The sequence below is a fragment of the Trifolium pratense genome, linkage group LG2, assembly GCF_020283565.1.
Source record: "Trifolium pratense cultivar HEN17-A07 linkage group LG2, ARS_RC_1.1, whole genome shotgun sequence".
In the NCBI taxonomy this organism is placed as follows: Eukaryota; Viridiplantae; Streptophyta; class Magnoliopsida; order Fabales; family Fabaceae; genus Trifolium; species Trifolium pratense.
This window is the reverse complement of record NC_060060.1, coordinates 42,014,629-42,028,592: the sequence shown is the minus strand read 5'-3', so window position 1 is coordinate 42,028,592 and position 13,964 is coordinate 42,014,629. Positions and strand designations below refer to the sequence as shown.

At 34.4% G+C, this 13,964-nt stretch overlaps 2 protein-coding genes across 2 annotated transcripts; both read right to left on the bottom strand.

The window, feature by feature from the left end:
* Positions 1–709: 709 nt before the first annotated feature.
* Positions 710–3,216, bottom strand: LOC123909099 (GDSL esterase/lipase At5g08460). The gene is made up of 5 exons (XM_045959875.1): positions 2,818–3,216; positions 2,486–2,613; positions 1,741–1,980; positions 1,229–1,484; positions 710–1,133 (listed from the first exon to the last, which is right to left on the bottom strand). The coding sequence occupies exons 1-5, from the start codon at positions 3,080–3,082 to the stop codon at positions 901–903; spliced, it is 1,122 nt and encodes a 373-aa protein (XP_045815831.1). The 5' UTR covers positions 3,083–3,216; the 3' UTR covers positions 710–900.
* A 4,019-nt stretch (positions 3,217–7,235) lies between these two features.
* LOC123907683 (cytochrome P450 97B2, chloroplastic) lies at positions 7,236–13,571 on the bottom strand. The gene is made up of 14 exons (XM_045958043.1): positions 13,282–13,571; positions 12,883–13,069; positions 12,705–12,812; positions 11,894–11,978; positions 10,496–10,734; positions 9,895–10,068; positions 9,723–9,770; positions 9,542–9,601; positions 9,290–9,376; positions 9,075–9,163; positions 8,887–8,978; positions 8,359–8,420; positions 7,786–7,935; positions 7,236–7,547 (listed from the first exon to the last, which is right to left on the bottom strand). Exons 1-14 carry the CDS (start codon positions 13,425–13,427, stop codon positions 7,323–7,325), a joined length of 1,752 nt encoding a protein of 583 aa, XP_045813999.1. The 5' UTR covers positions 13,428–13,571; the 3' UTR covers positions 7,236–7,322.
* Positions 13,572–13,964: the final 393 nt, after the last annotated feature.

The window sequence follows — 13,964 nt, the reverse complement described above, 5'->3', positions numbered from 1 at the left end:
ATATTTATTCCCCAGTATCGTTATCTTTGTTGACAAAATTGATCAATTGTCTTTTTTATGGAACATCAACTTTCTTGGGAAATGACAGCATAAATTAAATACTAATATATAACAAAAATTGAGTTGAAAATGAACAATGTACAAAATAAAATAAAATTAGAAACTAGTAAATGAATGACATGCTTTTCATTTGCAAGAAAACCAAAGCATCAAGCTCATGTAATCCAAGGGAAGCACATGCTTTACATTTGACCATGATCTAATGGTTAGCTTTTGGTCAAAAACTTCATGCTTCACAAAGTTTTGCACACACTTTGGCAGGACTTAAACTGCAATTACCATAAAAATGACAAAACAAAAAGGACAGAAGCCTTTTCCCACTGCAGGATTTACTAAAGTTGTTTATTTACTTATTTTGAAGAAAAAAGATCTAGCATTAGTTTTGACTGATACAGGCCATTCTTGACCTGCCTGGTTTGGCTAAATGAACTTTTACTTACCTCCTTATCAAACTTCAGATTAACATTCTATTAAGAATCGGAAGGTGAAAACCAAAAAACATGTAGCACTTTCGTATCTACGTGTTTCGTCTCTTCAATTGAAGCATGGCCATGGCCCTAAATGCAGTTGCCGCTACCTTTACCAAATGTATATAAATAAATGTGAAAATATCAGTGCATCAAAAGTCTCTAAGTTCATATGTTATATGAAAAATATTTCTTTGAAGGGAGTATCAATTTTTGCACAAATAAAAGAGATAACCACTGTACAACCTTATATGTATATACATAGCTCTTTTCAGCAATAGATGCAGAAAAAAGCTTAGACCTATGAGTAGAGCCATTTGCTACCACTACCAATTATTCTGAACAAAATGTGGTCAACTAACACCACACAATATCATTTTGCCTTCTGAATTACCATGTCCTGCAAGTGCATAGGATAGCACATTTTAGTATGCTCACCATTCCATATATTAGCAGCCAGAATTCCATTCACTGTATCAGTTGGATGGAACTGGTCCCACCAGATATAGTTGGAAGCATTACTGCACGCCATTTCTGGCGATAAGCACATGAACCAACCCTTGTACTTCCCAAATCCACAGCAGGCCTCGGACGTGACGTTAAAGCCTAATAAGGAAATACAAAGCATAGTAAGATATGATTTGAAGCTACTATAGTTCTGTAATAGATTGATAGATGCAAAAAAGTGCAAATACTCATACCATAACGATCATGATTGTTTAAAATATCCATGGAACCTTCATACACATCACAGAAGATGATATTGGCATCAGGGAGCTCCTCAGCAAGCTTTTCAACAACATATCTCATGAGAAAGTTAAACTCAACGGACATATCATTTATCGGTTCAACACAATCTCCATTCTCAGTACCGTACTCCCACATGTAGCGAGGGGCGCAACCAATAGGGGCAAGTCCCATAACCACCATTTTCCTAACATTTAAGTTGTACAAGTTCTGTGTCATCAAGGTTAATATATCAGGAATCAATTTAACCCCTTCAGTTTCTGTATGCAAACTAATTAAAATCAAGAAAAAACAGAAAATATTGCACATTACAAATTTGAATTTGTCCTATTTATAGAAAAATAATTAAGTTTTTGGTTGATGGATTTGGACAGTCAAATTAAAATTTGATGATATCAATAAAGATTGATTGTGTTCTACTACCAACTTAATCATCGTCTATAAAAATGAAAGTTTAGTAGTTCACCTTTATTTCTCGCCTGAGTGAAAATGCTAAAAGCTGGTTGAAGTGCCATGGAAGGTACACATTATTGACATTGGATACATTGAGCAAATAATAATGAATGTAGTCATTAATTCCAATAGAGATATAAAAGATAGAATTGGATATGAAAGCGGTTGCAGCATCCTCTCCCATACTTAATATAAACTGCTGATATGTGTCGGTAAATTGTTGAATTTGCTGAGTTAAGGAGATATGCTGACCCTGCATGCAGTAATAATTCATTAGAATTTGTAGCATGTTTAGATTGACTTATTTGAGCTTATCTACTGGCAAAAGCACTGGTTAGACTATTTGGAAGAGCTTATGTAAACTACTTATGACATGTCCATAAGCTGTTTTCAACTTATTTCCATAAACTCTCTAATAATAGCTTATTAAAACCACTTAAAACTCATGAAAACAGTGACTTTAAACTCTTAAACTCGATTTGAGACAAACTATATCATAAGCATCTGTGTTATAAGCGGTTTATCCAACACGACCTTAAACTCGTTAACTCGATTTGAGACAAACTATATCATAAGCATCTGTGTTATAAGCGGTTTATCCAACACGACCTTAAACTCGTTAACTCGATTTGAGACAAACTATATCATAAGCATCTATGTTATAAGCGGTTTATCCAACACGACCTTAAACTCGTTAACTCGATTTGAGACAAGCTATTTACATTTAAGTTGAAAAAAAAGGGAAAACAGAAAGTTACCAATTCAGAACCACTTAGGGCAATAATGCCTGCACCAGCAGAAGCATAATTGACACCATGAATCATATCCTCCACATTTCCTGTCTGTCCAAGATAACTTGGCACAAAAGGAAGTCCGAGACGCAGCGCTAATTCAAATCAACCACAAATTAAACACAACAATTTAAATAAGAAATTGATAATCAAGTACAACAATTCAAATTAACCTAAATTAACACAACAATTCAAATCAACAACAATTAAACACAATAATTGAAATCAACAAACTCGTTATAATCAAGTAAATTTCATGTATCTTATAAAATAAAAATAAAAATTGGATATTGAATTACCAAGAAAATCAACGGGTATTCTTCCATTGGAGAATCTTCCAGTTGGTTGATGAGTATCAAAGTCTCTGCCATAAGGAAGACGATCGGCGCGAGCAAATGTACCAAGAAAATTGTTGGTACCGGAATCAACGGAGGAGTCTCCGATGACGAATAAAGCAGGAGCTAGAGGAGGAGTAACGGGTTGTTGTTGTTGTTGTGCAATTGAGGGATTGCATAAGAGGATCAAAGATAGTAAAATTGATATTGTTATAGTTTTGGAATCCATTATCGTGTTCTTGATGGTGCTAGATTCAGTTCTCAACTCCGTCACCGGCACGGTGGTTGAAGTGAAGTTCCGAATTGAATGGTTAGTTAGTTAGTTTGTTATAAAAAGAGGGGTTTGTTTAGTTTGCTCACTGATTTAAGCGGGAAATGAGAATTTCCTAGTATCAATTTTAATTACTTAACCAAAATAATCACTTACTTTTTAATCACCTCATTTTGTCTATGAGGGAGGTACTGTTTTGTGATTTTTTTCCCAAAATATACCCCTCTCCCTCTCTTATTTCCCGTAATACCCCCCTCTCAATTTTTTTTTCCCGTAATGCACCTCTGACAGAAGACCAACTGGGTAGCACCATTTGAAATGGCGCCATGGCCATGTGATAGCGCCATTCTGAATGGCTACATTGACTGCTTTTCTGCTTTTTCTGTGTCCCCTGTACCAGACTGCTTTTCCCAACATCAAGCCATTTGAAATGGCGCCATTGACCAAGCATCAAGCCATTCAGAATGGCGCTATGCTCCTTGTTGTTTTTTCCTGTCTGGTGCGCGCGTGTGAGTTGCATTAGGAGATTTGAAATTTTTTTGAATGCATGGGAGGGAGAGAAAGAAAAGAGTTTTGTTTGAAATTTTTTTAATTTTTTTATATTTGATTTTATTTATTTGATGAACAAATATTCGATGAATAAAGAAATTGTTTTATTTTATTTGATGGAAAAAAATTTATTACAAGACGATTATATAAATAAATAATTAATTACAAACAAAACACTAAAATTCCTAATGTCTACGATGTCTACGATGGCCTCCGGTGCCACAAGGTGGAGGACCTGCATTCCTCGGATGTCCTCGTCCATATAATTCCTCTTCCGCATTTGTATCGTCCCTGTTAAGAAAGTTCTCGATTTGATTAAGACTTAACGAGGAACCTTCACCAGCAGCCCACGTTGAATTTAACATATCGTCCGGTACAGCAGAACCCCAATGTAGGGGGATATGTTGGGTTTGTTGGGGTTCACCGGGGTGGTAAGCATTTTCAGTGAACCGTTGAGTTCCTGGTGATTGAAATGATTGGTCGTCGAAAAAATTTCGAGTGTATGGCAATGGGGTAAAAAAATTGGATTGGCTATTTGGATATTGGTCGGTAAATGGTTGTTGGGTAAATGGTTGGGATGTATGTTGTTGTTGAGGGGAAAAAGATGGTGGGTCTGGGATATCGGTATGTTGGGTAAATGTATTCTGCTGCACATCAGGACGTGGGCGTGGATCAAATAAATAATGTTCGGAAGAGAGATATGGCATGTTGAACCTTGTATAATCATTCAAGAACTCCGTTGAGTGCATAGGTACACCATCCACCTGATCTCCAACGAGGACACAATTATGACGATTATTCCAGTGTTGGATTTCAACCATAAATTTGGCTGCCCAATCATGAACCGATGATCTCATTGTTGTTTTGTGGTAACTCGTCATGACTTGGGGAACGCCCTGAAATCTCGCATGTTGAAATCCAAATTGAAGACGGACCCTGTCGGTCTGATGAAACTCTACAACCTCAAAGTTTATGAGAAATGTGGTTGCTGACCAACATGCAACGTCCTCTGGATATAAGCACTGGCTGACGTCATAAGGAGTCCAATTAAACTGATATTTTTAAAAACAAATTAGAGATTTGTTAGTGTATGAATTTAATTAGTTTAAAAAAAACAAATAAATATTAAGAGAATATATATTACCTCGTTGTCCGTTAAACGGTCGAGCACGTTTGTTGCGCCTTGTACGTCGTGGTCCGGACCGCCAGAGTACCTTGTTCCGGATGCAACGTACCTAAAATAATATTTTCACGATACGATTAATATCATAGTAAATATACATATTTATTATTAAATTCTAATAGATTGATTCAAAAATAAATAAATTAGCAGATACTTACTTTAGAGCCAATGGCCTATCGGACGCTGGATTTCTAGTTCTCTCGTGGTGAAATTCCCTTATTCGGCAACGTGCCCATGCTTGTAAAAGTAAGGCACATCCGGACATGGTTTTGGTTGGTTGGTCCAAAAAAGAACCGCATTAGAACTGAAATGGACGAATTCGGCAAAAAAGAGCGCCTATGTGGTTTATGTAGAATGCCGGATCATAACAAAAATAATTGTCCTAATGTTGCGGGACCCTCGTCGTAACTTTTCCTTTTAATTTTATGTAATTTTTTTCCATGTTTATATAATGAATGAATGAATCCATGTTAAGTAATTTCTAATTTTTTTCTATGTTTATAATTGTCCACATTCATACAAAATAATTAAAATCACATTCATACGAAATAATTAGAATAAAATAAAGACTTACATCATTTTTAAGAAACTAAAGTTCACGTACATAAACCATAAAATGAAGACTTGCGTCATTCTTAATTAACCATAGTACATAAACCATAAAAATAAAAAATAAACCACGTACAACAACAACTTAACCACTTTTCTTTAAGGTCGCGTACAAACGATGTGGTTCATTTTCGTTTTCAACAAAGGAAAACATCAATTGCACTTCCAAATCACCTTTTAATTTGTACCAATATTTTGTTGTTGTAGCTTCGATGGAGTCACTTGTGATGTCCGTGCATGAATTTAAATAAACCATATGCTGGATTTGTATATGTTCATTGTTTTTTAACAAGAACATTTCTTCAATCTTATTCTTTAAAGCTGCAAGCGAACTCAATTTGCTAATCGGTAACTTAAAATGTTCTTGGCGGCCTTCAAATTTAACAGAAAAATTATGGCAATCATTGGACGAAGATGCCATTATTTATAAAATAAAGAGAGTGAATAAGATAATAAAATGAATAAGATGAAGTTAGTTGAGTGAAAAATGAATGTGTGAGATGTGGTATTTATAGAATGAGATAGTAGAAAAAATTAAAAAAATTTCAAACACAAATATTTTCTTTCTCTCCCTCCCATGCAGCAAGCCACGCGCACCAGACAGGAAAAAACAACAAGGAGCATAGCGCCATTCTGAATGGCTTGATGCTTGGTCAATGGCGCCATTTCAAATGGCTTGATGTTGGGAAAAGCAGTCTGGTACAGGGGACACAGAAAAAGCAGAAAAGCAGTCAATGTAGCCATTCAGAATGGCGCTATCACATGGCCATGACGCCATTTCAAATGGTGCTACCCAGTTGGTCTTCTGTCAGAGGTGCATTACGGGAAAAAAATTTGAGAGGGGGGTATTACGGGAAATAAGAGAGGGAGAGGGGTATATTTTGGGAAAAAAATCCATTGTTTTACCATTTGTATCCGTGTTGAAAATACAATGTGTCGGGTGTCGAACATGTGTTACTTATGTTTTGAGAAACAATCTCAATCATCTAAACCATATGATACCAGCTCATTTGTATCCTTATAAAAACTAAAGATATTGATTAAATGAACTATACTCTTTGATAATAAATAATGTGTTTAGGTTAACTGTAATTTGGTTTTTTAAATAATGATAATTACGCCCGTGCTTCATGGGTCTTATTTAAGACACTTAAAATATTATTTATCAACATTATTTACTCTATAAATATGTCACCTTCATCTATAATTTTCGTATTATTTTTTTTTGAAGCAAAATGAATAATTTTAGTATTATTCTCAAAAAAATTATACGTATTTTCAAAAATGACAATTTTTTTTTTTTTGACACCGAAATGTTTTCTTTTATTCATCACTCTATTTGTCATTGTTCGGTATTATCAACCATGAAAAAATAGGAAAAGGTAACATAGCATTAGTGATATTTAGTGTTTTACCATTATTAGTCTTGACTCATTGATCAGTTGGAGAGACTTTGATTAAAACATAGTCATGATCTTTGTAATCCTTGTTATTGAATAAAATGATTTCTGCAATTTCATTATTCCTTCTTTGACTCCTCTTTTAGCAGAAAAATGACTTATTCATATTAAAAGAAACAATATGATGTTGTTCAAAAAAGAAACAATATGATGCTGATGGGTTATTTTATTGGCTTGAAAAAACAATTTAAAACTTGAAAACCTATAAAAATAGATTCTTTTATACCCACTATCACCGTGTAATAATAATATCTTCACTAAAAATATTTCAAAGATGAATTCAGGAATTGCTTATAGAAAAAAGGATGAATTCAGGAATTTTTTTACATTTGTCATTTTAAACAATAAATATTTTTTTTACATCATTCTGCACAAGAAAAATGTTAAGGTTAATATGTCAATGTACAGAAGATCTCTTCCTCAAATTGCACCACAATCCATTTTTGGTATGGATAGTTGCCCCGGTAACTAGTTCGACCGATTCAGGGGTCCCCTTCAATTTCACATCGAAATTCTGTAGTAGCATAGTCAGTGCTACAGTGGACTCCATGAGAGCAAATTGGTCCCCAACACATTTTCGAGGTCCGCCACCAAAAGGCAAGAACGCAAAATCCGATATAATCTGATTAGGGAAACACAAGTTGTCAATGTTCAAGATGAATAACACAAATCAAAAATAAAGAAAGATTTGACATTAATGGAAATTTTCATTTTAAACAAAAAAGCAAGAAGTTTTAAATCATAATGATCGATTAAAAAATCAACTCTTGATATATGTAAACATGTATCACTCCTTACTTAGTTTAGAGGAGTTAAATCCTACTAACGAAAAAAGAGAGAGAAAAGGAGTAGGAAGAAACCTCGTTTGGATACAAGGCTCCAGGACTTCGAGATGGGTCAAAACCAGCCCACCCTTCAATATCTTCATTCTTGTTTTGCACTAGAAATCTCTCAGGCTCGAAATCATCAGGGCGGTCCCAAAAATATGGAGATCGGTGGAGATTATATACCTGGATACAACGAATGTTAGAGCAGCCATAGACATCAAGGGAAATATATTAGTGCTGAACCAATGATATAAGTACTACACTATTAATTTGGCAACAACAATGGCAGTAAGTATGGGTTGCTCTAACCCTACCATGATATCAATGACATGCATGGTATTCCAAGGGAATGGTCCACACCTAATCTTAGAAGGATTGCCTACAAAAATCACTTATACACAAAGCAACTGCCACAGAACCGTGGGAACTTCTCACACAGAGCCCCTCACTTGGTTGAAACTGTAAGTTAAAACGTGATTCTAATTTACAGAAGGACGTCAGGTTCGTGTACAACATTGAAGAGCTCTAATCACAAAATCCATGGATTTGTGAATTGTGATATCCACTTCCTCACTATGAAACAAGGTATCAGATGTTTGTACTCACAGAAATGAAGACATCAGTCCCAGCCGGAATTGTATAACCATCTTTGTCACCTTTATATCCTCCTGGAGAAGTACAAGTCCTTAGATAAATAATCTCAAAAGCAACCGACAGATAAAAATGAACTAGACAAGAAAGATCAATTCAATAAAGATAGAAATTATTAATAAAAAATATCAACCACGGAAAACACCTAGATTCCTAGTAAATGGAAATAAACTCAAAGTACTTGAAGATGACGCGTCAGATGTCTGACAAAATAAACCTATTTGACCTCATTCATCAATTGAATCCATGTGTCTTTCAAATCAGAATCATGTTAATGCATCTTAGAACTAAAGGAACAGATAAAATTTGTTTCATTAAGTTCATGTGGGGTTTTGATCATGAGGATTCTAAACCCTTAAATAATTTTACTGTGCAATATTTTTAGTTAAAAAAAAAAACAATAATAGTCCAAAAAAACCAAACAATAACAATAATAAATTGTTTCAATTCCATCTTCATTGAGTATTCTGTATAAATTGATACCTGGTAAAACATCTGATTTGAGTGAACGTCTAATCAGCAGAGGTGGTTGTGGATATAATCGAAGAGCCTCCACAACAATTAACCTGATGTACCTGGGTGCATGCAATGGACATTGAGGTAAATAATAGCCATCAAACAGGTATTGAGGTACTGGTGAATATAAAAGGTAATATGAAATGGGAACCTACTGCAACTTTTTAAGCGATTCAAAAGTTGGCCTCCCTATACCCAGCACCGAATCTACCTCTGCTTGAGCCTTCTTCATTTTGTCAGGATTCTGCAGTACAGAAATTGTAAGCATTGATATGGTGCTGAACAGAGAAATGAAAAGAAGACATGGTAACCAATGCCACAAATTTGTTTATCATGAACAATCAGGTTTAGGTATTTTTTATCAACATACTTGAGCTAGCAGGAAAACTGCCCATGTAAGAACTGCAGCCGTCGTCTCATGACCAGCAATAAGCATTGTCATTAAATCATCCCTCAACTGTCAAGAGAGGAAAAGAAGTAACAAACTCTAATTTGAAAAGCTAACTGAAAAGATAGATATTGTCTAAACTCCAAACAGGCATTTTTACTGCCTATCTAAAGCAACATAAATTTTAACCAGAATGGTTCCTTTGGAAGAATGATAAATCAGGAAGAGTTATACCTGACGATCATCAACATCAACTCCCCGCATATCAACTAGGAAACGCAGAAGACTTGCATCCTGTAAGCTTCTATCTTAGTAAACAGCGTGAAATGTATCAAACTCCTAGTTTTCATGGAGTAATCCTGAGAGTTTAACATTATCCTTTGGTGTAAGGTCCATTGAAGTTTAAAAAAAATACCTTCAAATTTGAGTAATCCCTTTGTTGCAGTTTCTCAACATCTGTTTCCTGCAAGGAAAAGTATAATCAAGACCATGCCATGTACAGTCAACACAATGTAACAGTCAAACAAAGATACCAATTCCTGCAATGACTTGTAATCAACAATCATAAAATTGAAGTATTATCTCACCTGCCGGCTCTCTTTTGCATTTCTGATAAGTCCGTCAAGACAACTATTAATGACCTTAAGGTCATCCTGAAACTTCCTTTGTCTGGGTACTATCCAACTTGCTAATGGAAGTTTCCAATATGGAATATAGAAAGTGGATCTGTGTTCGGCTTCAAAAAGAGTGCCATAGACAGCCTGTAATAGATTTAACAGTAGAGTCTTCATCTTCATCAACTCTCTTAACATATCATAACAAATAAAAAATGATTAACTTGAAAAGCATATTCTCAATGTTATAAATGTTGACTTGCATGTCCACACAGTTTATTGCGGACAGTATGATAAAGCTTTTAGAAATTAGATGTTTTTTAAAATATCAACAATAACGAGCCTTTATTCTTACTAACATGATGACATAATTGTTCCAAGAAATTATCTCTGAACACTAGGCCACAAAAGATGGAGATTTGGATAACATGCTTTAATATGGCAGTACACTAATTATAAACTAGAGAAGGAGGCAATATAAGAAAGGAATGTAGCACTTCTAAATTCTACCTGAATTTACATGAAATACAACCTAAGTATCATATATTTGAAATGCATAATCCTTTAGTCAAACCTTAATAACGGGAGATTCATTGGTGACAGAACCAAAGTCATAGTTGAACACACCTAGCCCAATAATATCAAGAGCCAAATTTGAAAATTCTGCCTCAAGGTCCAATTCAATTGACTTCTGTCCATCATACCCCTCTCCTTCAAGAAGGTTATTGAACTTTAATACTGTTCTTTCCGAACAGGAAGTGAATAGTTTTACCATAGCTTCCAAGTATGAGGTATGGAAACCCGGAGCAATTACTGCAAGTTTTATAAATACCAAGTTAAATAAGAAAATTAGGTTATTGCCAGAATGCCGAAGCTAGACCACATGGGAATCATCAGTAAGGGACAGAAGAGGGATTTGGGGATGTAATACCAATGCCGTGCAGATGTTGCATAAGAGGAAGACATTAGAAGCAAATATAACAGCACAAAGGGAGAGATATGGAGAGGTCATCATTCACTGAGTAAAATTTGGGCCTTTGTTCTTTTGTGATTGATTCTGATCCTTGTAATTGACTATTATTCCTATATTTTTGTAATGAATACCTAGTTCTGATCTGTTACATTCTAAAAGATTATCGTTGTTAATTTAACAAGTTCATTATTGCAGCCCACATGAGTTGGAAAGATTAGACCCATTTGTAAACTTGAGAGTGATAGTAAATAGCATATTTAGTGAGGACGTGTATTTAATGTTTGAGACTGTTGGGCATCTATATGGGAGAACACTTTGAGGTATTATTAAAACATATTTTGTCGTAGACAGCAGTAACTTAATAGTATATAGGATGAGTTCTAATACGGAAATATCTTAGGCAGTTTGAAGAGTTGACAACAGAGACCTTCCATTGGCTAGAGCACAAGCATCAGAGTGTATATGGATGTTTCATTAGATTTTGAGTAAAAGGTATTCCACTTTCTTCTTTACATTTTTCCTATAAAAGAAGGCATCTAATTTAAAACAAAAATATGTCTTCTTTGTTGGACTAATTTCGTATATATAAGAGAAAAGAAGTAAAAAAAAATGGAGGATCACAAATTCTCAATAAGCTATGAAGATAACAGGGAAAACACAAAAGGGAAGATACATGAGCTCTAAAGAGAATCCCAGTCCATTGCAAATCTGAGAGTTGAAAAGTCCATGAGTAGAAACCCATCAGGAGCTAGAAAAGCAAGTATGTCCCTTATATGTGGAGGAAGATAACTATTGTTAAATTTTTGAAATTACTCAAAGTCAGAAAACCAAACTCCAGCAAAAGAAGATAGTGCTGCAGTGCATTTTAGATTTCTTTACCCCGAAAAACTTAATTAGTAAAGAAGATAAATTCTAAATCTAACAAAATATCAGATGTAGAGTGCAGGAGAATAAAAGGGGGAAAATGAAAGAAAGATAATAGAGATCAAGTTTGCACACCTCTTCTCCTTTGCTTCCATGTCTCAAGGTCTGCAGGTATTAGTCCTTTTCCCATAATTGGCTCTAGGATATCAGCAAGTACTCCCTAGTTTTCAATTAACAAGCACAAGCATAAATTTTAAAAAATTTATTTGAAAATGAAGTACAAGATAGAAAGCTAGAAACTAAATGAATGACGCAGGCACATCAATTTCCAAGAAAACTGAAGCATCAAATTCAAGCTCATGTAATCCGAGGGAAGCAGATGCTTTACATTTGGCCACAATTTAATGGATAGCTTCTGGTCAAAAACTTCATGTTTCACAAAACTTTGCACCCACATTGGCAGGACTTACTACAGTTACAACTTACAACAGATATAACACAAACAAAAAGGATTTATAGGATTTATCACAATGTCATTTCAATAATACTAATGGGATTTATGCAGGGAGTTGGCATATGGGAAGAAATTTGAAAGCTATAGTTTTGTTGCAGAAAACAACAGTGTAACTTTGAGATGCTGGACAATTTTTGAGGACATAAAACCTAAAGTAGAAGCATACTCTTCAAATCAAATTCATTCAATGTTTTCTGGTTCATGTGAACATAGATTAATGGATGCAAAATTTACTGTGCACTGAACTACAGTTTCAATCAGAATCAGATTAGCCTAAATAACATTCCAATCTCTTTTCATTTTATTCTTTTCAGGTAGGTTCATACTCATATTAACCAAGATTGTCAAAGGATAAATCCGGTTAACTTAAAACAACCTCTCAGACTATCAATTGAACCAGGTACCATACAACAAGAGGAGGTAAGATTGTACCTTGTCATAAGAAAAGGCATTTTCTCTCAGAATATGTCTTGCAACAATGGGATCTGATACAACAACAAATGCTTTCGGCCCAAACGCAAGTTTATACACAGAGCCATGCTGTGACGTTGAATAATATCCTCAGAAGATAACATTAATAAGTGGGGATAAATGAAAAGATTGAGAGTACCTGTATGAACCAATCATATAGTGAGAAAAACAGAGGTCGATCAAAGAGATCGGTGACAGCACCTTCAGCTATAGGCATAGAACCTAAACTTCCACCACTTAACAAGGTGGTTAAGAGGTTGCTGGCGTTGTCAAAGACATTTCTTCTACTACTTTGTTTCTTCTTATCACTATTAACTGATTGGCATCTACAACATTCAAATCAATTAATTAATTCACATGTTCAAAAAAATGAAGTAGCATTTATTAAGTTAAATAAATACTCCAGAAATTAACATAGATTGCATTAATTAATTAACTAAATTGATTTGATTTGAAAGTTAGGATAGGATGTAGGAAACGAAGAAAAAGTAGAGAGCATGCATGAGGAAGGAAGAGAAATCAGAGAGAAGGAAAGGACCTGATAGAAGAAGAAAAGTGTTTGGGGTGAGAATAAAAGCAGCGAGAGTGAAGAGAGATAGAAGAAGAAGAAGAAGAAAATGAGGAATGAAATCGGGTGTGAAGATTGGCATCGGTGACAACGGTTGAGATAGCGGTGGCAACCATGGCTGGGTGAGAGTGGTGAGTTGCGCCAAATAGAAATAGTGGGAAGTGATGACATTAACACTATTTCTACTCAAGATAGAAGATAGTGCTGCTGTATATATGAGTGAAGGTGGAGTGGAAGAACCATTTCGATGCTTAATTTAATAATTGGTTATTTTTTATGGGTATCATCAAATCACATATCAAACTTTTTTATTCGAGGCTTTCGATAATATTTTACCAAATAATTGTATTATAAAATCGACCGTTGGATCGAAAGATATTATAACATAAATCATATATATATATATATATATATATATATATATATATATATATATATATATATATATATATATATATAATATAACATTAATCGAAATACATCAAAATTAACGTCTCACGAACATTCAAAAAATGAGTTAATTTTTATGTAATATCAAATGATTTTCGATTAATATTATATTTTATATATATATATATGATCTTATGTTATAATATTTTTCAATCCAACGGTCGATTTTATAAAACAGTTATCTGGTAAAGAATTATCGAAGG

Excerpts from the sequence above, each read along its gene's own strand:
- LOC123909099 (XM_045959875.1), bottom strand. The coding sequence starts at position 3,082 with ATGGATTCCAAAACTATAACAATATCAATTTTACTATCTTTGATCCTC. Across the intron at positions 2,614-2,817 it reads AATACCCGTTGATTTTCTTG|CGCTGCGTCTCGGACTTCCT; the intron begins GTAATTCAATAT and ends GATTTGAATTAG. Across the intron at positions 1,134-1,228 it reads AAACAATCATGATCGTTATG|GCTTTAACGTCACGTCCGAG; the intron begins GTATGAGTATTT and ends TTTCCTTATTAG.
- LOC123907683 (XM_045958043.1), bottom strand. The coding sequence starts at position 13,427 with ATGGTTGCCACCGCTATCTCAACCGTTGTCACCGATGCCAATCTTCAC. Across the intron at positions 10,069-10,495 it reads ATGAATCTCCCGTTATTAAG|GCTGTCTATGGCACTCTTTT; the intron begins GTTTGACTAAAG and ends AATCTATTACAG. Across the intron at positions 9,771-9,894 it reads ATGCAAAAGAGAGCCGGCAG|GAAACAGATGTTGAGAAACT; the intron begins GTGAGATAATAC and ends TTTTCCTTGCAG.